This window comes from Glarea lozoyensis, assembly GCF_000409485.1.
Source record: "Glarea lozoyensis ATCC 20868 chromosome Unknown GLAREA13, whole genome shotgun sequence".
Lineage (NCBI taxonomy): Eukaryota > Fungi > Ascomycota > Leotiomycetes > Helotiales > Helotiaceae > Glarea > Glarea lozoyensis.
This window is the reverse complement of record NW_007360987.1, coordinates 742,508-765,117: the sequence shown is the minus strand read 5'-3', so window position 1 is coordinate 765,117 and position 22,610 is coordinate 742,508. Positions and strand designations below refer to the sequence as shown.

General features: G+C 47.5%; 10 protein-coding genes across 10 annotated transcripts; 5 read left to right on the top strand and 5 right to left on the bottom strand.

Moving 5' to 3' along the window:
* Positions 1-1,537: 1,537 nt before the first annotated feature.
* GLAREA_10193 (uncharacterized protein) lies at positions 1,538-2,535 on the top strand (the record flags this gene model as incomplete). Its single annotated transcript, XM_008080243.1, has 3 exons — positions 1,538-1,844; positions 1,902-2,419; positions 2,467-2,535. The coding sequence occupies 3 exons, from the start codon at positions 1,538-1,540 to the stop codon at positions 2,533-2,535; spliced, it is 894 nt and encodes a 297-aa protein (XP_008078434.1).
* A 551-nt stretch (positions 2,536-3,086) lies between these two features.
* On the bottom strand, positions 3,087-4,479 carry GLAREA_10192 (D-aminoacid aminotransferase-like PLP-dependent enzyme; the record flags this gene model as incomplete). Its single annotated transcript, XM_008080242.1, has 3 exons — positions 3,087-3,710; positions 3,759-3,971; positions 4,030-4,479. The coding sequence occupies 3 exons, from the start codon at positions 4,477-4,479 to the stop codon at positions 3,087-3,089; spliced, it is 1,287 nt and encodes a 428-aa protein (XP_008078433.1).
* A 1,381-nt stretch (positions 4,480-5,860) lies between these two features.
* GLAREA_10191 (Nucleotidylyl transferase) lies at positions 5,861-7,340 on the bottom strand (the record flags this gene model as incomplete). Its single annotated transcript, XM_008080241.1, has 4 exons — positions 5,861-6,205; positions 6,251-7,022; positions 7,071-7,188; positions 7,235-7,340. 4 exons carry the CDS (start codon positions 7,338-7,340, stop codon positions 5,861-5,863), a joined length of 1,341 nt encoding a protein of 446 aa, XP_008078432.1.
* Positions 7,341-8,388: 1,048 nt separating this feature from the next.
* On the top strand, positions 8,389-9,854 carry GLAREA_10190 (uncharacterized protein; the record flags this gene model as incomplete). The annotated part of the gene is made up of 2 exons (XM_008080240.1): positions 8,389-8,990; positions 9,119-9,854. The coding sequence occupies 2 exons, from the start codon at positions 8,389-8,391 to the stop codon at positions 9,852-9,854; spliced, it is 1,338 nt and encodes a 445-aa protein (XP_008078431.1).
* A 1,557-nt stretch (positions 9,855-11,411) lies between these two features.
* On the top strand, positions 11,412-12,591 carry GLAREA_10189 (WD40 repeat-like protein; the record flags this gene model as incomplete). Its single annotated transcript, XM_008080239.1, has 4 exons — positions 11,412-11,663; positions 11,715-12,181; positions 12,233-12,421; positions 12,477-12,591. 4 exons carry the CDS (start codon positions 11,412-11,414, stop codon positions 12,589-12,591), a joined length of 1,023 nt encoding a protein of 340 aa, XP_008078430.1.
* Positions 12,592-12,999: 408 nt separating this feature from the next.
* On the bottom strand, positions 13,000-14,969 carry GLAREA_10188 (alpha/beta-Hydrolase; the record flags this gene model as incomplete). Its single annotated transcript, XM_008080238.1, has 3 exons — positions 13,000-14,376; positions 14,433-14,802; positions 14,860-14,969. The coding sequence occupies 3 exons, from the start codon at positions 14,967-14,969 to the stop codon at positions 13,000-13,002; spliced, it is 1,857 nt and encodes a 618-aa protein (XP_008078429.1).
* Positions 14,970-15,902: 933 nt separating this feature from the next.
* Positions 15,903-16,721, bottom strand: GLAREA_10187 (uncharacterized protein; the record flags this gene model as incomplete). Its single annotated transcript, XM_008080237.1, has 5 exons — positions 15,903-15,959; positions 16,012-16,130; positions 16,183-16,293; positions 16,341-16,358; positions 16,409-16,721. 5 exons carry the CDS (start codon positions 16,719-16,721, stop codon positions 15,903-15,905), a joined length of 618 nt encoding a protein of 205 aa, XP_008078428.1.
* A 939-nt stretch (positions 16,722-17,660) lies between these two features.
* Positions 17,661-18,205, top strand: GLAREA_10186 (uncharacterized protein; the record flags this gene model as incomplete). Its single annotated transcript, XM_008080236.1, has 2 exons — positions 17,661-17,702; positions 17,777-18,205. The coding sequence occupies 2 exons, from the start codon at positions 17,661-17,663 to the stop codon at positions 18,203-18,205; spliced, it is 471 nt and encodes a 156-aa protein (XP_008078427.1).
* A 343-nt stretch (positions 18,206-18,548) lies between these two features.
* Positions 18,549-19,601, bottom strand: GLAREA_10185 (uncharacterized protein; the record flags this gene model as incomplete). Its single annotated transcript, XM_008080235.1, has 1 exon — positions 18,549-19,601. One exon carries the CDS (start codon positions 19,599-19,601, stop codon positions 18,549-18,551), a length of 1,053 nt encoding a protein of 350 aa, XP_008078426.1.
* Positions 19,602-20,744: 1,143 nt separating this feature from the next.
* On the top strand, positions 20,745-21,815 carry GLAREA_10184 (uncharacterized protein; the record flags this gene model as incomplete). The annotated part of the gene is made up of 1 exon (XM_008080234.1): positions 20,745-21,815. The coding sequence occupies one exon, from the start codon at positions 20,745-20,747 to the stop codon at positions 21,813-21,815; it is 1,071 nt and encodes a 356-aa protein (XP_008078425.1).
* Positions 21,816-22,610: the final 795 nt, after the last annotated feature.

Genomic DNA, 22,610 nt, shown 5'->3' with positions numbered 1-22,610 from the left:
CAGGGCCAGTAATAACCTAAAAAAGTAAAAGGAATTTCTGTTTAGACACTAGGTTAACATTTCTAATGTAGCATTGAACTTTTGCTATTTTCTTTCTTTTTCTTTTTAAAGACAATCTTCATGAAACTTTGCATAGGGCTGTGCCTTCCCATGTTACCTACAAATTCATAATTATCTTGGAATTGGGATACCCTTTGTTGCACTGGAGTATATTCAAAAGCGTTTTGACTTCTAGATATTACTAGAAAGCGAAAATAACTCAAGTACAAATCTTCTCATAGATCATAGATTACGATATATGACTAATAAAGCCGGTAGAAATATCTTGTATTCCGATCTTCTAAGTAATAATAATAGGTAACTACTAGTAGATTACTAGCCGGAACCTCGTTTTTGTTATATACTAAAATCATTAAGGTATACCTAGGCGAACAGAACCTAAAGTTCAGTCATGATATTTTTCTGCAACTCGAGCAGAAAATTCCGTTTATCCGGCGAAGGTAGAGGTTGTCACTCACTTACTTACGACCGTAGTACACAAAAAGGAGGCTCTCAATTAAGCGAGATTCGAAGGTGAATGAACAGCTGGGCGAACCAGCGCAAGAAATTTTTGTTGCATGTCGCAATTCTTATATAAAGGAAACTAACGTACTGCAGATGTATTATGACGTTATTGGGGTACTAGCGTAGTATATTATACAGAAGTGTACTACACTTAATATTGGATTCTGACTATAATAGCTTCAGGATAGAAATGTCGACATGCAATAAAACCTTTCGGGGAATACTTCACTTTCAACAACATTCTCTCCTAACTTTCGATAAGGCGTGAACATTGATTTTGATTCTGGTCCCAACCCGAGATTCTTTCAGTTAAGCATGACGGGCAACAAGACCCAATAATAAGACCACCCTCACTTTGACATGTGAGGCTGGTTGTAGCACTCTTGTAGACACTGAAATTGAACACACTTTGAGTGGGAAATCCGCTTTAAATTTCTACCGGTGCATACAAAGATTCCGAATTGATTCAAGATGTTCTGGGAGGATTTCACGGTTACATAGAGTCAGTCAACAAAGATGTTGCAAAATGGTATTTAAACTCCCATCCGCTCCCGGCACCGCATTTCGTTCTCACAAACCTAAAAACTAGCCGTCCTCGTCAATGATGCTATATGCATTATACACATAAGCATCTTTAATCGTAAAGAACACACATCTCCCATTCCAAAATTTGACCGAGAACCAAAACGATCGATTGCGCAAAGTACGAGATGCCACTTGCAAATACTTACAGCGAAAGCCTATACAGTGGTCAGTTTAGAGAGAGAATGCATAATCTGCGTGGCGTAGAATTAAGGCAAAGAGGAAGATCGCTACGTTCTGTCCCGCAGATGTTGTTCTTGCTACATTTGGCTTCTATCAAGTCCTCGCGTATTTTTTCAAACGACGCGACTTCCGTCACTTCACCATCGACATTTCGTCCTCACGAACCAAAGAACAGTGCAACATACTTAATACCCGCCTAGGTATCGAAATGGCAAAACAGAAGCCGGAGATTCGTCGGTTGGTCGACTTCAATGTCAAAACCAAGAAATCGGTCAACGATACGCCCATCGCGATCGATTTACTGAATCGAGCTTTGGAAAGAAGACCCAAAACAAAGTCTAATGTTCAACACATAGTTCAGGATAAAGTCAAAAAGTCGGCTCTGAAGCGGACGCATGAACCAAAGACAGTATCAGTCGCAGGACTTTTCAGGAAACATGCCAAGCCAGCTGTGCGAAGTGGAAAGAAACGCAAGGAACCCACACCAGAACCTGGTATGATGGATACGCTACTTGGTAAGTTTCAAGGTTATGGAGATATTGTTCATGAACAATCGAACTAAAATCTCGTAGATGGCATCGACCAAGCGCGAACTTCCATATCGGATCAACTGGCTACGGCACTTTCCACAACCCATGGACACTTCAAAACCGAAATCGCCAGATCCCACGCCGAGGACGAAAATTTCCGTGAAGCTACGAATGAATACCTCACGACGCTTGGAGCACCTCTCGCCGAAGAAGAAGTCGAAACCATAACGAAGAAAAACGGAAAGTGCATTACAGCCATTGTGAATATGGGCCAACGCACGACGGAATTTGGTACTATTGTCGAAATCGAATCTGCGAAATTGAAGGAGCTCTGGAAACAATGGGATGATCTACAGAATGAGTATCTGGAACAAGGTGTTGAGGTGTTTGGGCCAGAGAAGTTCGGAGAGGCGGCGGAATTGGTCAAAGGGAAGCGAAAAGGGTTTAAAATGGAGATGGAGTTGATTGATGGGGAATTTTCAACTACTGTTCAGGAGTTGAAGGAAGAGATCGAGGATCTAAGTAAGGCGGATTTGCAGAAGATGAAGAGTTCAGAAAAGGTGCGTTTTAAACATATGCGATTGAGTTACGCTGACTTGGGGGACAGGAGCTCGAGATAATGATCAAAAGAGAACAAGCGAAGATGTTGGCATCTATTGCGCAAGCCGATTACTGAGTCATGTCGAATGGTACAATTCTCGAAACAGTTATGTACGGATTAGTAGAAGGATATCAAATTACGACACGATATTGTGGAACCAGATAATCTTGGGTGTATAGTATGCGAAGACCTCTGCGTTCTTGTCGAGAAGGACCAATATTTAGCATCACCTGGACGGAATCATGGTATGTGGACAAAAGAAGTGCGGTACTTCGTGCGTAGATACATTGCTGATAAAAAGTCCAGGAACAACACGTAATGTAATGGCTATCATTAATGCTTGGAGAAATAGACCAAACCCCAACCGGATTAGGGCATACATGGCGGAATTATAATAGCTTAGCGTTCCCTCTTCATTCTCTCTTTTGCACAACACTATCACAACCAAAATCTCCTTCACCTGCAGTGTAATATGGGAATTGGAATTTTCGGTATTTCGCTCTCGCTCTTGATTAGTTTTCGGCAAGCTATGGTATTGACAAAAAAGCCCCTTGAAATGCACTTCTCCCAACGCCGTATCCGACCAGTCTATCGCTTGTAAAAAGAAAATCTCCCGTCATCTACTTCTATAGCTCTTGCTTCTCTTCTACGACAACTCCCCACTCGTGGTTCTCCTTTCCATACATGATGTTCATCAACCATGTCTTGATCAGATGAGCATATTCTCCGCTATCCTCACGGGTCATAGGGATGGTGAGATCCTCCTCTCTGTATCCAATACAAGAGACGGGGGAAACGAAGAACGCAGTTCCAGCTGCGAATGCTTCAATTACACGGCCCTCCTTAACAGCCTCGTGGACCTCATCCATACTGAACTTTCTCTCCACAATCTCAACAGCTTCGAGTCCAGATGAGCCATCAGTAAGTCTCTCTCTCGCTAGTTGCAAAATCGACCTTCGAGTCACACCATCGAGGATAATCTTGTCGTCCAGTGGTGCGGTGATAACTTGAGCTTTTCCTTCCTTGGTGCGCCAGACCACGAAGAGGTTAGATGCGCCGGCTTCGGTGACTTGACCATCGAGGAGCCAGAGAATTTGGTGGTATCCACGTTCTGCGGCGGCTCTGGTAGCCATCAAGGTTGGGCCGTAGTTTGCACCTACTTTGGCATATCCAAAACCTCCTGGCCACGCACGAATACCGTCTGTTGATGCTAGGAGACGGAGACCCTTTGGCTGCTCGAGTTTGGGCATCTGACGACTGTTAGGAAATAGTAAACTCAGAATAGACAGGCTACTTACGAAGGTTGCGATAACGAAGAAGGTCGCTTCTTTAGGAGCTGATACACCAAGGGCACCGGCGGAACCGATCATTGTTGGTCGAAGGTAAAGTTGGGTTCCAGGACGGGACTTTGGCAACCACTTCTCGCCGTCAACCGAGACCAATGCCATGATCAACTTCTCAACCTCTTTAGGGTCGAAGCCCGGGAGAGAAATACGTGTAGACGAAATCAACTAAGAGTAAATTAGCCACCTATCACTATGAAGAGATATCTAATCCATGGACGCTCACCATCCGTCGTGCGTTGCAGTCAGGCCTGAACAACCTCAGCTTACCATCCCAACCTCTGTACATCTTCATTCCCTCGAAACACTCAGTAGCATAGTGGAGGCAAGAAGCAGTAGGAGCAAGAGACAGGTTGCCATATGGCCTCAATTCAGGTGCAGCCCATCCCACTCCGGCTTTCCAGACCGCAGTCACCATGTGATCGGTACATTGCGAAGCAGTTGCGATAATAGGATCTCCCGGCTCAGGAACAGTCATAGGTGTTTTCGTTCGGGTGAAGACGAGTTTAGATGCATCAAGCGGCGCAAGAGTGGTCTCGGGAGTGGTTTGGAGGCCATTGGCTTTGGCAATTCCTGGGGCAGTTTGAGCAATCTTCTGGGCAACAGCTTCGGCTGTGAGCTCAGTAGTTTGCTGAACGCCATGTGCGTGTGGAGGGGTGATTGCGGATGGGGCCATTGCGTATTGAAATTAGCAAATCGCCTGTGGATGTTTAACTGATTGATATGTTGCTATTTGAACAAAGATCGGGTGTAGTTGAAAGAAGAGGGGAGTCAGTAATGGGCAGAAGAAAGAATTTCCTGGCCAAAACGTAACAAAAGTGAACTAGTAAGATATCCAGAAAGAGGAAGGAGATGTCAGAAGACCTTTATATCCCAAAGTTGAGTCAGAGAATTCTGGCCAGCGTATCAACACGTTTTTTCTCGCCTAGTGAATTGCTTGGGACCGCGTAGGGTGGAACTTGCAAGTGTCTAAATGGAAGGTGCGGAAGAAGGGTAACAGCGGGCACTAGACGTATGTGGGAGATAGCCATATCCACATCCATGCGGTTCACAGATTTTGCAGAGCATTATTATTGCTTGCATGAACGATGTCATACTATATGGGGCAATTTGGGACTGATTTCGATGAATTTTACATACTGTACGCTTACGCCCTCCACGTTCGGACGCAGGCTACGCCACGGCCTACCTAGGCTCGGAAAGCGTTTGTTTGTCCAAACAGGGGAGGCCAGAGGGCAAGCTGCGCTGCTGAAAGAGGCAAACACTGTTTGTGATACGCCAGTCGCTGGAAGAAGATTCGTCATGTGAGCATGAGTTGACTTGGTCGGACATAATTCGAGTTTGCTAACTGGCCAGCACGGTGCAAACGTCGTCGGGAGTCGGGTTCTTAGTGGGAGAAAACAATGAAAGAGGCTGAAAAAGACAACGACGGAAATTTCACCGCTGCCATCCGACGGTAGCCGTACCACCTGACGTTTGCTACCTTACCTATCTCGCTCGCCTATCTATGGCGACCCCTCCCCTGCGACCAACCCCTCCATAACGAGTAGATATTCAAGCATAACCCACTCACTACAGTCTGAAGAAACTTCAAAGAAAGACATCACAGAAGGGCTTCTGCTCAATTGAGCTCCCCTGACGTAGGTGAAATTTTTTAATTTTCAGCCATCAAAAAGACACCGTATTTTGGAATTATCTATTTGTAGGGTTACGTCTGAACATGATGTTCGCGTTTCTCTACTCAAATCGACGAGATCCGAATGTCGTTGCATTCGGTGCTGCAGTACTCGCGGACCATGATGTCAAACCTGCCCTTTTCCCTTTATTATCCAACCAGATGGACTAAAGATCATCACAGTACTCGAATCACGTATTGTGGACCACGGGAGATGTTGGTGGTTGGATGATTAAGATCGTTGCTCATTTTCTAATATCCATCGGCGACTGACCAAACTTTTACTATATGTCTAAATAATCTGGGTATTTCTTCAACGTGTTGAACGCCAAAGACATTGTAGCAGTTGAAACGCCCACCATTCCGTTAATAGCTGACACGTTCACGCCGAGCTCTCCTTCAGCTTCTGCTCCTCTTCTAGCTGTTCACGTAACTTATGCGCATTTTCATCAATGGCTTTGGCGCCTTTGATCCTCTGTCTCTCCTCATACAGATCACGACTCTTCATGATCCGCTGAACAATTTCACCAGCATTGACCCCTGCGTAGGCGTGCTGTCCAATCTCCTTGTATATTCCCATCTCTTTGGGCGCAGTATACGGATCGTAGGTGAGCGGCATGAAGCTAGTAGGTCCATGATAGACTGCATCTGGGGTACCCCATGGTGTGAAGGTAAGGTAAGAACGAGTCGGGGTAAAAGGCGCCCCAAAGATCACCGAATTGATGTACTGTTGCAATTAGCCCAGCTATCGGACAGCGACATCGGAGCGTACCTTGCATTGCAGAACGCATAGACCCCGCTCGTAGATGTTCATTATAGGATAGTTGACGCCCTTCCAATGATTGATCACTTCGTCGTCATGAACCCCTGCAATAACAAACACCGGTCCATAGTCAGATCCTTTCCCAACTCTCTCTTGCACATTCTGCTCGCTGTACCAGCCTTCATCACGACCAATTTTCTCCTCTGCTTCAATAACCTTGCGGAGAAATTCGATGTGGCCCGAGGAAAAGAGATCGAAGCCCCCATCGACGTAGACGACTCGCTGACCGGGTTGAGGCGCGTTCCCAGTACATAGCTGGTCGAAGGCTCCCTTTTCTTCTTCTGTATGGTCTTCTCGGGCAGCTATCGATGCTGTCCAAAACCAAACGCTCAGTCCCTCACCTAGTCCAGTAGAATCCGACGCATAAAGCTTTAACCTTTGCCTCATGACAGCGCCCTCTTCTTTTCGCTCTTCGGGTGTGCCAGATCCCTCGTCACCGGCTAGAAGCTTGGAAAAAGACTTGATAAAGTGAGTCCGAGTACACAGTAACATCCTACCAACGAGATCGGTCGTGGAGATACTGGGCGTCCTCTTCACTACTTTGAACCGGCCAGCTGCTTTGACGTAGCGGTAACAATCTTCTCCACTGCTGTCAGACGTGATGTCGTCGCCATGAACGACGTATTTGCAGCCGTAATGAGATATCCAAGGTAAGGACGTAACGTATGGGGCATATGGCACCGATTGAGTGACCCATCGACAGGCATCGACAGCGGCGATTCTTGATCAGGAATCAGCGGACCGAAGCACCAGACGCTTTTGTGTTTACCGTTCTTCCAAAGTCATCACTGTAGGCCCCTTGTTTTCCAGAATTGCTTCGTCAGAGTGTATACCAACGACGAGTTCTGTGCCTAATTGTCGCGCCTGGAGCATTGCGCCCGCGTGTCCTGAGTTGCGATTAGTGGGATGTTGCAAAGCGCGGGAGTTCCATACCATGGTGGAAAAAGTCCCAGCAGCCATCAACCCAGATTCTGCCATCGAGGACCTCAGGTGCGGGTTCACCGAAAGGGCCGTCTTTTTCTATTGTGTTGGCACTCATGGTGGATTTGCGTTGAACGTTGACGACGAAGCTGAGAATACCCTGCCGACATAGATATTTTGAAATGTTGCCGTTTTGTTTGTCTTGTCGTTGGTCGCCATCAGATAATTAATCTGGGTCTGCGATGGAGGGGTAACAATCAGTCGCCTATCAAGATTCGCGTCGTCACCCGTGGACCCCAAGCCCCTGAAACTGCTAAACTCGTACCGAACGAAACGAACCTTTGATGCCGAAATGTCCTCGTACTGGTACACAGTCCACGGGCCGAGCAGTCACGTCGTAACAGCACAGGCTGAGAATTACCCAAGTACCCAAGTACCCAAGTAAACGCCCGGCAGTCAGTCTTGTCGACCCAGCAGCTCGGTGTCCCAAGGAAGTACAGAGTACAGTACTCGTGCTGCAGAGAAGCGACAGATCTGTAGACTGAAGGTCGCCGATCGGGTCTACTGTGCCCCCGTACATCATTGTGTCCGGAAACCACGAAGCCGTCAGTCACCTCGGTGTGTGTTAGAACTGACGAGTTGGAATCCAATCATTCCCTACCCAGTTGGCGCTTTCTCTGCTTCAGGAAGAGCATGCCCAAGTAGCCATGCATTGCGTCCGTACGTACCATACAACCCCATCCTCGCTCAGTGGCAGAATCTGGAACGCGAGAGAGGAAGGAGGTGAAGGATATTGTGTCGAAGGATGATATGGCGTTGGGATCCTGCTTAATACAAAGCTACATACCTTACCTAGGTAGGTATATATCATGGTGACCCTCCCGTGGCCTTCGATCGCACATGTACCTCGTCCCTCTGTCTTGGTGACTTAAAAGCGTAACGTCCAATCCCACGGCGACTCTTTGCATTTAGCGCTTGTGCAGACGAGAGGTGCTTTCCAACGGCAGAAGGGGGTGTATTTCTTATTTCCTGCCTTTTCGACCCTGGATGAGCTCTTTTAAAATACTCCCATCTTTCCGTTTGCCATTCGGGCTGCTCCACGCGGCATCCTACACTGCATTGAGTTTTGTGAAAGGGTTGGAACGACTGCCGTGAGCCCAAGTCGCATGTCTGGGTGCCCAGGTGGGGAGCAACGACCCCTGGCCGTGCCCAGAGCCGAGATGCAGCACTCCGGCTTTTCGAATGGGGGAGGTCTATTTTCAAGAGGAAATATCTTTGGAGGGAGCAAAACGCCAGCCTCTACCACGAGGCCGAGCACAAGTGGTGGTTCTCCCAATCCGCAAATCGAATCGAATCATCAGCCGTCTTCAAGGGCTTCGACCTTTGTTGGTCGTAAAGCCTCCTTCACAACCAAATCACCAAAAACATCCGGCTTGGTGCATCGAGGGCGCAACAACACCTCCAGCACCTTTCCCACCCTCTCTCCAGAGAAACGCGCCAATTCGACAGCTCCCCTATTGAGAGGTTCAGGTTCCGCTGCGGACGGTGCTGTGAACGCGCAGGAGCATGAACAGCAGCTCAAATCGGGGGATAGCTTCACCCAGCTTGCGACTGACCTAACTAACTCGCCTGTCTCTGCCGGCGCAGACTCATATACATCAACAACTCCATTTTCGAATATGCTGGTCCGCCCAGGAACGTCTTATCAGGGAAGTGGTGGCTCAAATGGGGCGACTCCATATCAACCGATGCAACCGGCAAGTCCGACGTTAGAGAATATAACTTATCAGCACATACAAGAGACATCATCGAAAAGGATTTCAACATTAGATTATTTAAGAAAAGCGTAAAGATACACCCGTTCCACTTGCAGGGATTGTCACTAACTCCTACCAGGCACGAAGGACGAGTCTATTGGTTCAACACATTATTATTTAACAAACCCGATTTACAACGCATGCCATATTTTGATTCACGTAAACTCGCCAGGCGAGCAACAAACTATCTCCTACTCGGTCTCTCGCTCCCCACGATTATCGACCTCAATGGCTCGAACCCATTCGAGTTCCTGAAGACTCTTAATGCCCTCCTTGCCGAGTTTGAAGCCTACCAACAGATACATCCGGCCGATGGCTCCTCTTCACTGTCGCGGGGACGATTCCCACAAATGTTCAAGCGCGCAACAGGGACGAATAAAGGTCGACGGACAAGCTCGGCAGCAGACATTGGACTTCCCATGGGCAATGATTCATTCGACTCGAAATCGACTGGAACGGGGTCAACAACGGGAGGAACAGGAGCTGCCAGTGCCTTTCTGGGAGAGACAGATTTACTACCGGGAGAAGAATATATATATCTACTAACACCATCATTACCATTTGATCCGGATTTCTACGAGACATTTGCGACACTGTGCGATGTCCTGATTGATTGTTACACCAAACTTATGAGTCTGGTACCTTCCCCGAAAGAATGCAATCCTGCAATGGCAGAAATGTTTACCAAGGCGGACGCAAGAGTCAGGAAGATTATTGTGCAGGGCGTGGTGAAAGAATTTGAAGATAGTAGTAGGGCAGGTGTCAAACTAGAGGTTGGGAATGTCGGTCGGGTGGTACTCGGCGGACTGATGTGATGTTCACATTGTACTATTTATTTACATTTTAGGAAGGCGTTAGAGAGGCGTGTATGGTTGACATGGTCCATGGACGACAACTGGGCATGATACAAATGGGTTGGGACTGATTGCGGAGCTTTGCATTGTCTATGTTTTCAACACCTATTACTAGCTTGTAATTTATCATAATGACACATATTATAATACGGAATTTAGAAAACCCTAGTGGCCCCATCGGGACTGCAAAGTTGGAACAGCCCCATTTAAGGTAACATTTGAATTCAAACACACGTGAATTCGAAAAACAACACGCATTTGAGAGATGAATCTCGCCAAAAGTAGTTTCGTATGTTGCAACTTGGTAGGCTTAACAGAAAGCTAAAGTGCTTACCTCATAGGTAAGCTATCTATGTAGGTAGGTATCCACTGAGTTATTGTGAAAATCGAGTTTTCTTCGGGTATTTTTCGGTTCGAACCAGCAGTTTGCCCCACTTATACCCAGGCGCAATAATCTCCACAACAAAAACCGCCCAACTCAGGAAATTTGACAGACTTCTTATTCAACTCCACTGGACGTTGAATTCAATCAGATACCATAACGCAATAATGTGTCAACAAGTGTAAAACCGCTTTTTACACGGCTTACTTCAGTGCTTGACTCTATTTGGTAATCATCATCTCGAAAAAAGTCTCTAGCCCAGCTCCTACGACAGAGCTTCTGAAACTGTACTTCTCCCAACCAGAATGACTTTTCCGTGAAGAAAAGTCTAGAATTTGGTTTCCAATCGGGAGAAGCAGTGTCCGCTTTTCAATAAGCTATGGGCCCAAAAGGACGGGAACTTCTCGCATCAAGAATGAGCCCCATCGAGTTACTTCAACCAAAGAAGAAGCAATCGCAATAACTATCGATCTCGACGAAAATGATTCCAGTTACCAAGACATCCCTCTCTACCCAAGAACAGACCCAACAACTCCCACGAATCCACCTCCACAGATCCCGAAGGTTTTACACAAGGAGCTCAGACTCATATCATCGTCCGTATGGTCTCCATGGTTCGACCATCGTTCACTGCTTCGGTAGACAGGCGGTACAGACGGTGTAAGGATGGAGGAAAGAGAGAGAATTGATAATAGGAGTAAGCCGCAAAGTGCTTCTATGGCGGCGCGTTTCCGCAGTCCTTCTCAAAGGAAGGTTGTCCGGGGACTTTCTCCCAAAGCGCGAGTGACCATTGCTGGTGAAAGACCTTCGAAAAGATGTTTCCGTTTGTGAGCTTTGAATGCGATTCTTTGAGCGAGAAGTTGAGGAAGAAAAGTCGGAAACTGAGAATTTTCTATTGTAGCTCTGGTTAAGCGAGTGGCGCTAAAGCAGAAGCCACCATGGCACGTGCATGGAACGCGACAAGGATTATTTCGCAACAGCGAGCTACTGCTTTCGGCGCGACCTCGACATTCTTTGAAAGAGTTGTTGCTCCTCTGAAAGACAACCACCGAGGTCATATGCACTGTCTCTACGGATCGCTACCTACGCAAGTACATAAATCACCTCTCAATAATTCGAATTTGTAAAAAGGCACAATGTCTGGTCTTTTCGGATCCAGCAGCACTTCCCAGGCAAACACTTTGGGCGACCTTTCGAAGGATGTAGCTCTCACCCAACCTCCTCAAGACAGCATCTCGGATCTTTGCTTCTCTCCAGTCAGCAACCATTTGGCGCTAACATCCTGGGATAATAAAGTCAGGATATACGAGATTAATGCAAGTGGAGGCAGCGAAGGTAAGGCGCTATATGAACATGAGGGCCCGTCTTTGAGCTGCCACTGGTCGCCTGTAGGTTACTTTGTCCCGCACAAATGGCAAACTCATGCTAATTCAAGCTAGGACGGGAAGAACGTGGTTTCAGCGGGCGCGGACAAAGCTGCAAGACTGATGGATTTGGGTTCTGGAAATACAACTGTCGCAACACAAGTTGCTGTACACGATCAGCCTATTCGATGCGTCCGTTACTTCACGCACGAATCTGCCAATGCGCCGATGATTGTGACTGGTTCATGGGACAAGACTATCAAATACTGGGACTTGCGTGCTTCGACACCAGTCGGCACGATCCAGTGTCAGGAGCGAGTTTATACGATGGATGTGCAAAAAAACCTATTAGTTGTGGGGACTGCTGATCGATATATCAACATTGTAAACCTGAGCGATCCGTCTAAAATTTACAAAACCTTGCAGAGTCCTCTGAAATGGCAGACGAGAGTAGTCAGCTGTTTTCCGGATGCTACTGGTTTTGCTGTTGGAAGTATTGAGGGTCGATGTGCCATTCAGTACGTTGAGGAAAAGGATTCTAGGTAAGCGTGTTCTTCTGGCGCTCGTTCGTGTTTACTAATCAAATATCACAGCTCCAATTTCTCATTTAAATGCCACCGTGACCCACCACAGAATAACATGACGAACGTTTACTCGGTGAACGCAATATCATATCACCCAATTCACGGCACTTTCAGTACAGCAGGCTCAGACGGCACATTTCATTTCTGGGATGGAATCGCGAAACACAGGCTAAAGGGCTACCCGACGACGGGGGGGACGTATCTCAGCCACAGCTTTCAATCACGATGGGACCATCTTTGCTTATGCCGTCAGTTATGACTGGAGTAAAGGCTACGCAAGTAACACTCCCCAGTATCCGAATAAGGTTATGATGCATCCGGTGAATGGTGAAGAGTGCAAACCAAGACCAAGTGTGAAAAAGCGATAGAGTAATCGGTATGTTTATCTATGGGGAAACCGGCCACATTTCTGGGTTAGGAGAATAAAAGCCAATATCATGTACCAAATGCATATTTCATTAACGAAGCAAGAATCGATGGCGGAAGGCGTTCAGGTTTATTTGTTCTATCAGCGAAATACCACAATAGGTTGGGAATCTAAATAGAAAGGGTCATTTGAGAACAAGTTGGATTCTCAACACCCCAGTTGAAATATCACAATCTTGCTATCATGTCTAAATTTTCAGGAACCAGCAATGTGCACAGAATATAAGAAAGTGTAAGTCTTATTTTCAAACTAGTCCCTGATGTTTTAACCAGGGTTTATAAAAACGCCATAAAGTAGTACAAAGCCCATGCTGTAGCTCTTCCTTTGTAAATAGCGAGCGAATGTACTACTACAATCCGTTCTTCTTCTTGATAGCGTGACCGTTCCCAGGCTTCTCCCCGCCTTCTTCGTCGTCGCTACCGATGCTATATCTATCTTGTTCCATGTCATGCGTAGGAGTGCGAACATGCAATTCGTCGAGCTCACTCTCATCAAAATCCGCCGCTTCAACATCGCGTCCCGTTCTTTTGGATCTGAGGTTGTCTAGACCGCGACCGCCCCCACGAGAGCCACCAAGTGATAGCGAAGACTCTCCGCCAAAAACGCCTTTATACCCTGCCCGTTTTCTACGATCTCTCCAGACAAAATATCCCCAGCCCGCAGCCGCTATGATGACAAGAACCAATACAACTTCTCCAGACTTATAATACGCATGCCACTTGGCCTCGTCAATCTTAACTTGCGCAGCTTCCTGAGCAGCAGTGCTGTTAGGATGACCACCGACTGATGTCTCGAGACCCTTTTCGCCGTCAATTCGACTATCGGTAGGCTCGCCGCCTATGCTAGCAATATCGACACCTAGGAAACGGTCAAGCATATCTCTTGTTCGTCGAGCATAGTCGAACGGCACCATATGAGATGAATTATAAAACAAAACGTAGGTCAAGTTCCGGGCTTCTTGGTAAAACCCAGCTTGCTCTCCTTCAAACTCCCAATTGCGACGAGGAGCCCAAGTACCGGGCGAGAGTTCAAACCCTTTTCCGCCGTTCCATTGCATGTTGTTGATCAATTCTTCGGTTCCAATGTGATTGCAAATCAGATCTTCCGCTCCAGAGAAAAGAACAGTCGGAACCTCCGCAATTAAATCGGGCAAGATCTGAATGGATGGTTTGGATGTGCTTGCTCTAAAAGCACCTCCCACAGCACCGTTGCACTCAGTCCATCCAGTGTTTTTGCCGGCATCGAGATGAAGCGCCTGCGTCACGTCCTTGCGACGAAGGTAAGGCGTCACATTGCTAAGATCCGGTGGCCAGTTCATTCCACAACTCGGGTAAGAGTCCCTCAGTCTGACATCGTACATGTTCAAACATTGCATCTGGCCATCAGGACCCTTGATCTGTGTTTCTCGCAGAATGTCCTGGAGCACCTGCTCGCACTTTGCCAAATCAACACGGTCTCGTCCGCCCTCCTCATCGAGTGCTGCCAAGCAGATGGCCTGCTGAGATTCGAGTCGTTTCGCAAGGGCACTATCACGCTGGACAATGCCTTTCTCATAGGCGTATGACAAGTATGCCTTGTATTGCTCTTCCGGAGCAATCCAACCATTTCCAATTAGCATTCCTTTCAGCTGCCATGGGTGCGCTGCACCAGCTTTGTTCCTGTCAAGGATTGCTTTTGCAATGTATGGAATGTGCTGGCCAGCATAAGATTCGCCGGCAAGGTATAACTGAGATCTGTTAGTACTGTATCGAGGTAAAATACCCAAGGCACTCCAATACATACATCATCGTGTTCGTACTCAGGGAATATCGCAAACCACTTTTCCAAGAACTTGACGAACTGTGCCGCCATTTCAGGAAGCTCATGGACATAGCTGTCGCTGTTGACATAACTATAGCCTGTGCCCACCGGGTTGTCTACAAACATAAGATTGGCAAATTCGTCCCAGGAGCCTGGGTTGTATTCGAGGTTTGGGCCATGCGATTCGTCCCTCACCCGATAAGGGCCGACTTCCATCAAAGCTCCATCCTCAGAACTACAACCTGGCCCGCCGTTCAGCCATATTACAGTGCGCTGCTTATTTGCGATATGCCTGTTCTGCCAGTGCCAAAAGAACATGTTGCCGCCATGCTCTGGGGTAACTTCAACGTGTCTGTGGCAGATAACATCAGCGACGTTCTTTCCAAGGTGATACATCGCAGTAACTTACCCAGCATGCATTTTAAGTAACGGTCCATCGGGAGCACCTGGCAGCGAATGTACGAAATAATCTGCTGCAGTCTTGTCTGCAGCCCAGCTAGTGGATAGCATCAAGGACATTGATAGTAGACCCCATATCGTAACTATCCTCGAGCCAGCCACTGAGCATGATTGCCCAGCGGTATATGAGGAGAATCGCATCTCGATGTCGATTCAGGTATTGAGGGGAGGATATCCGGGGAGCGCGCTGATCGCGAGTTGTAGTCACCAACCCATCAAAAGCTGGCGGTGATGCGGAAGGTATTCGAATATGTTGTTGTGAAATGAAGATGTGGTCTTCCGGGTATCGGATTTTAGCTGCCGCGAGGCGTTGCAAGGCGGTCGTCTCAATGACTTCTGGGTTCGATTGATGTGGTATACGCTGCACGCTTTAACGTGAATATATCTCAGTCTTCGAAGCGTCGGCGATCCAATTCTCAAGGTCGATTATTTAGGTAGACAATAATAGTTGCGAACTGCTTTGTTCTTTTTGACCGACAAGATTCGCGGCCCCAGTACAGAAGGGCGAGGCATCCTGGTCAGCCTCCCTAAGCCACAACCCCTTCCTCATCTTGGCACCATCCATGACAGCTGCGTCCTCAGATCTTCGAATAGCTTTCGCATTGACATTTACGTCCACATGTCTGCCTTTCCGTTTGTCACAGTAGTGTCAATTCATAATTCAAAGACTTTTGACACTGCTTTTCATTGTCAACTACTCTTTTTATTCCCCTGTAATTAAAGCCAGCTCACGACATTGCTTTCGAAGTAAGCAGAAATTGACGGCTTCTCCTTTTTGACGTGTTACAAACTTGCTCGGACCTGGACTTCCCGCCGCCCATCAGCCAGTTTGAGAGGCACCAGCACCATCTGCAACAACGGTCAAAATTTCCAAACAGGTCGAGAAGATACAATCCATACATCTCTCCCATCTCGGCTAAGTGCTTTTTTCATGATTTCTCACCGAATCCTATGTACGGACACTTCAGTTGGCAAAGTGACATGACGAAACTTTCAGAACAAGTCTCCAAATCCTTTCTCGGTATCCTTCTTTATCAATTCGACCATGCCCTACGTGCATTTAGTTGTAGAGTCTGGAATTACTCTTCAAGTTGAGACTTACTTCTGGCATTATTGGCTCCCCATTCGCACCTACGACATATCGAAACGGCATTTCGGTGCTTTCATTCTTGTTAACCCGTAATTCTGGATCATCTACGTACGGAATCTTATCGAGCGGTACTAGAGTATCAACCTCAGAAGATTTCAATAGCAAAGTTGGGATTCTCCTTACACTTGTCCTGAATGATCATTCTTGTTACCCTTACAGCAGTATCTGTAGTCATCTGCTTAGGACCAAGCCGGCGGTTCTCATATCCTTTCTTCCTCAGTTCCGACGTTCGATCTGGCATGCCTTAATTGTGGTCAATAGGGATATCTCGAGGGACGAACCTCTAGGCGGATCATCCCCTATATATGGTCAATGAAAGGCACCAAATCTGGAGAGCAACATAACATACCCAGAATTCCTCCAAACAGAAATATCTCAAATGCGTCGCTATCCTCTGGGCTCAATTCTTTGCTCGCTGAGGGGTCCAACAAGCAGACACGGGACTTCTTGTCAGCGTACAAGACTTCAACGCTTTCCCCCTCTGCTGTCAAACCGGGCGCTGCCTTTAAAGTCTCTGGTAATACAAGATTTGAAGGTACGGAAGATAAGCAGAACCGCGCTCCTGCTTCATGACATTCTTTTGCGATAGTGAGATACTCTAACTCTGACCAGGGACCAAGCTCGTCATCTAGATGCTCAACGACGTACGTTTTGCCCGCCATTCTGAGTAAGTTGAAATTGATCTTACCCGCCAAAACCAACCAGTATGTGACCGAGTTCCTTTCTAGATAGGGGGAGTGTGTGTCGCACGCTAAGCCCAATGAATATTGGGGGTGTTTACACTGTTGAAAGTGATGTTGTAGCTCAAGAATGCTTGAGAGCTTAGTATGCTTCGGCTGAATTTGAGAAAGAAATCATACACTGGCCTAATTTGTGATTACGGCGAGATTTCCTTATTACAAAACCTGTCTACTAGGGAAACGGTTGAAAAAGTTTGGACAATGTGTCTTGTGACGAGCTTAGCCCACTGAAGATCTTCTAAATCTGGGATTCCGTCAGTGGGCTTCAATTGCGGGGTTCGGGATTTCCAAGAATATTCTTACAGCTAGCTGTTTTATTGATCTGGGAGAAGATCCAAGGCAGTTTACTTTACCAGTGACTGTCGTTGATGAATTATTCACTGCAACACAACATTTGCTACGCATCAAAAAGTTTCCCTAGGCTAAGCGATTTTAACTCCACCCCAGACCCGTCGAGCTGTTAGTGCCATATTTCATCCACCGACCCCTCCTCGAACCCTCTCACATCTTCTGCTCTAGACCATTCACAAGCTTTCAAACCCGATTTCATCTCCTGCTACAGTCACATTATAAATTGATTGATACCATAACCACCGAAGAAATTCACGAGGACGCCGCAGTGTGACCAACTCTCGAAGTGGAGCGATCATCTTTGTTGCTGGTATTAAAGACAAGGATAATTGTTTGGACGGCAAAAGTAGTCGTCGTGGACAACCCAAGCGCATAAACAACACTTTCGAGCCGCGATAATCGAGCTTCTGAGCACTTTTGCGATCTTTTCCCTCGAAGAAGGCGATTCCCCAGCTTCGCACATCATCCACCCCATCTCAAGACTTCATACCCCGCAACCTCATCAACACAATGGCTCTCAACCCCCACCAAAAGAACAAGGTTGATATCAACGTAAGTAGCTGCACCCTTGGCACCGCACAGCGCTCGATCTCGAATGTGTAATTTACGTTGACGACCTTATACAGTCTCTATCCCCTGACGAGCAACGACTCTTTCGCCTTTACGGAAAGCTCCCCTCCAAATCCGACCACTTGGCCAAACACCTCAAGGAGCGCAAATACTTCGACTCAGGCGATTACGCTTTGTCGAAAGCAGGTAAAGCCAGCTCCGTTGATACCGGCAGTGTAGGCTCTCAACATCCTCTTCCCGAAAATATTCCCCATCTCTCGTCGCCGGGCGTAGGCAACCCGAATCAAGGAGGCAGCGGAAATGGCAATGTCGTCCACTCTGGTAGCACAGCTGGTTTGCCAAGCGGAAGTCCTGTCAAAGAAAGCAGCTTCTTGAACCGGGAGACCAGTATCGACGAACAAGATGATAAGGCCAAGATTGCCGGTCGACTTAACGAAAGTGTTAGTCCTCCACCTATGAAGGAGGGCATTCCTATCAGAAGATGATTGGGCTTCTCTTGGCTATGAAATTGGGCAGTGTGTGGAGTTTGTCGCAGGAGATTACGATTGATGGGATGGGAAACTGGCGTTTCACGGTGAATTTATGGATCATGGGTAGGAATGAGGGCTTTAGCTGTACATGTTGCTTTCTTAACGACTGCATCTTGCGTTTTAGTTTTTTGAGACGACTTTTCACGTGTGTAGTACTTTTCGAGCAGAATTACTATTTCCGTCGAATCTGAGATAACAATTCGTTGGATTCCCTGTGACAAGTGTGCTATTTCTTGCTTTTGAATTCCCCCCTCCAACGCCTTACAATGCTTTACCTGCGGGCAATCAGATAGCCACTCTAAATATCAAGCGCCTTCACGGCCATAGTCTTAGCACCCTCGAAAGTCTTGTTACCGCCAATGAATCCAGCCGCATGAACGAAGACGCCTCCATCAACGCCAGTGATACCGCTCAATTCGTCATCTCTGAACCCTCTCCATGCCTCTGGCAACGGCTTTCTACTTTCGAAGGAGTCCTTGGTAACTGGTACGCACTGAATCCTCCACTTAGCATCTGGCACCGGCTTTTCTGGGTATAAAACATAAAGAATCTTTGCCTCGCCACCTTCCTTCTCCTCAAGCGTGTAAAGATGATCTTTCCAGGGAACGGACTGCCCATCGAACACCAAAATCCGTCCTTGGGGATCGTGCTCCAAGCGCTTCTGGTATGCCTTGTGGACAATTTCCCTTGCAGGTAACCACGATTTGGTGTAGTAATCTAAATCTCGCGAAAATTCCTCTCCCATCCGAGCACTCGCGACTAGAAATTTCTCGTCTTCCGCCGCTTGTGCCTGCACAGGATCCGAAGGTGTTGGGTCGTTCCAATTTGGGTTCAGTCTTGATACCATAGCACCTAGAGAGAAACCACCATCACTGAATCTTTTTTCTAAGCCTGCCGCGGAGATCGCCTTGGGATCGTAAGCAGATATTCCATTGTCGTGAGCATCCAACGCTTCAATAAAGCTGGTGTAAATCTTCTCCCAAATAACGCTAACTTCCTCGGCATCCTCGGCGACTCCCAGTTTCTGTGCAATAATAGCCTTCCCAAAGTGCATGTAAACTAAACCAGCGGATGACAGCTTCGTAGGACGGTTGGGGAATGTGGTATTGAAAGTCCGCTGATGATGGTCATATCTTTCTTTTGCAGCGTCGTATTCTCCGCCAACATCTACCACCGTGTGGCAGGTATCGAGAAGAGCCGGATCGCGCGTACGGATGAGCTTGCTATCGTTATAGGTAGGGAGGAGTCGAAGCATGTACACAGCGAGGGCCTCATCCGCGTGGAAGTGACCATTGTGGGTGCCGATCGTGACGGGGGAGATCTTGAGTCTCTTTGTCGCTGACTCTGCCATTTTGAAGATGCCGCGTAGCATGCAAGTATCAAGTACGTTTTTGTGTTGTGTTGATTCTGTTAGCTTTAGTCAAGTCTTGTCCCGCGAGCTGAATTGACGCCAGAAGAGCCCTCCATCTGGACGGTGGAGTGGGGCATAATTTTGGTGGGGCATTTTCACGAGCTTCACACCGCCGTCTTCAGCGATTTATTTCTACAGCTGGCACTTCAAGAAAAGCAACATCCCCTTCATTCTCCTCAAACAATTGTCACCGTCCTAGATATCTTGTATTTGGCTTTCTCATACAGAGCGTACCTGAGCTACCAACTTTCTTGTTTTCTCCAGAAGCCGCGTGCCAATCAAAAACGTGCCTGCTTTTACCCGTCGGCCAGATCTTGGACTTGAATCTCGAAATCCACAACCCCCAGCACGCGACAGCAAATCACACCCAGACTTCCTAGTACCTACATTTTGCAGCCTCTTCTCCGGCCATCATCAATAGGTTTGACTTTCCCCTGCTCTGATTTCCCGGATTTTAGCACATCTAGACACTGCTGTTTTTCTCGCACCATCCAGCAGGACATACCCGCTCTACCAGCGTTGCACGAAACCGTCTCTCCTCGATAAAACCCCGATAAGCAGATTTCAGGCTGGTCACACCACAAGGATACTGCCTCGGATCAAGCAGCAGCACAGAGGCAACTCGAGCCATACATCCAAAAAGAACACACACAGGAATACAGGTGGAATCACCGGCCGACACAGATCGCCATCTTCTTCTTACCAGACACTGCGACGACGCAATCTGGAATATAAAACAGATCTACTGGGCGCGCTTCTACGCTCGCCTGGGCGCACTCCGCGCTGATGTGGTTCTTTCGGGTTGTTTCTTCAGCAGTTTTCCTCCTCTCCATCATCCTCTCTATCCCTATTGCCTTTGATGTTGGGGGGAGGGACTGTGGGCTGGCATTTTCTCTGAGCCTCTTCTAGTAAGCAAAACAGGTATCTGAGTTGGCAGTCTTCAGCTAATCATTGTGTAGCTTTTACTTTTTTTATTCAACACTCCAGCTAGCTACGCCTGACAACTCGAGGGTGCGGTGGGCATTGGGACATGCAGTGGGATTGTCTCAGTGGATATTGGTGCCGGGGCTGTTGATATGGAGCATGAACCGTTTTGCTGTCGATGCCAATGCGAGCGGTGGTTGGGTTGCGAGGACCTTTGACCACAAGAGAGCTCATGACACAAGCGTTAAAGACTGGGTGTTTGGAGCCGGTGGTCTCTTGGAGATGCTCACTGTAGGGACGTGGGATAAGCTACTGAGATATTCCACACCTCTCTTTCAGTTGGCAGAAGGTTTCTGCAGCTTATTGGTCATTCAGGCTGCCGGCCAGGTCACTAGATGGCTGGTAAATCGTGGGCGAAGCGATACGTGGATGATTGGGCTTCTGGTCTTGTCTGCATCCATTATTTCCAGCTCCGTCTATTTCCTCTGGAGGATCACCAACTTTCCCGAGATCTCAAACGTGGACGCTCTACTTATCGGAGCCACAGTCACCTGTGCTGTTTTCCTCTGCGCTTGGGGAATAGGAAGTGGACGAGGAAACCCCGTGGAGAGCTCATTGCTCTTTGCTTACGTGGTGCTGTGCATCTATCAAATTTTCACGGATTATCTTCCAACGTCTGTACCAGAGACGGCGGCGCCCCCAGCACAACCAGAATTTCCACCCTTTCCTCCAATCATCATGGCCTCATACTCCACTCTGGTATACGTGCTATCTACCCTACCTTCGGCGGTTCATTCGGGCTTCACCTTCCTTTGGGCTGCTTTCCAGACGATCACGCCGTCGGTCATCATATCTCTTGCGTATAGAACTTTTGTTTTCTATGCCGCTACCCGCATCATTCCAGCCATCAATGCATCGGGAGCTCGAGCATTGTCGGAGGAGCCAAGCTTCGATGATAGTGATGGAGCAAACCGCATCATGGGCTTATTGAGCTGGTTTAGCCCCAGTATTCTCGTTGCGGTCTATACGAGCTTGCTGATGCAACATTTCTCTACGACGTCGGCGGAAGGAAATGATGTCGAATGGTGGACCATGCAGGGTGGGGACGCGGGCGGCAATGTCTGGCGATGGATCAATGTTGTAGCCACCATGGCTCTATATGCTGTGGAGCTTTACATTGGCAAAGAAGACCTCGATGGGTCTCTCACAAGCCACTGGAAAACAGACTGAATGATAAATATCGATGATGGGCATATCTTTAGCCAGGTGGAAGAAATCTGCAATTTCAGAGGATATGAGTTGCAAAATGCTGGAATGGTCAAGATCATGTCCCAAATAGGTGAGACTTGGGATACAGAGTATGACGCAAAATTTACGGACGGATTTTTCGGGAGGCCCTATGGGTGGCTGGTGGGATAATACATTTCTAGGCGTGGCGTACCTGTTGCACTTACTGGCGTTCAGCGACGGTTTGGCTTTTTCCTGTACATATGGTACCACCGTACATGGCATATGTGCAGGCTTTTGACGCTTTGTCTTGTGGAGCGCGATATGAGTTGAGGATAGATGATACCCTTTCAGATAACAACATGCACTCATCGGTGGATGACAGTGGGAAACATTAGGCGGATTTGAATCTAATCAGTTTGAAAAAAAAATCTGTCACTTGAATGGTGTGACGAATTCCGTGACCTCCTGAGGATGTAAAGCGTAAAGCGTGAGAAGGAATGCTTCCAACATCATAAATATCGAATCTGGCGTATCTGAACGAAATGCACCGGCTTTCTAATGCTGAATTCTTGAAGACGATACAGTACAATAGGAGGAATGCGGTTGCATAGATGTTATCTTTCTTTCCCAAAAAGGTCCGGCAAAAACGCAGAATCAAGACTCGTCGACCCAGGATGGTGGTCGACGGAGTTTAATCTGGACCTGCCAAGCATCGTTAGAACGGCAGTCGGCCGTAAGCTATGGAGATATCCTGCTCCCAGGGTAAATGACAGGGGAGCTGGACGAATGATCAAG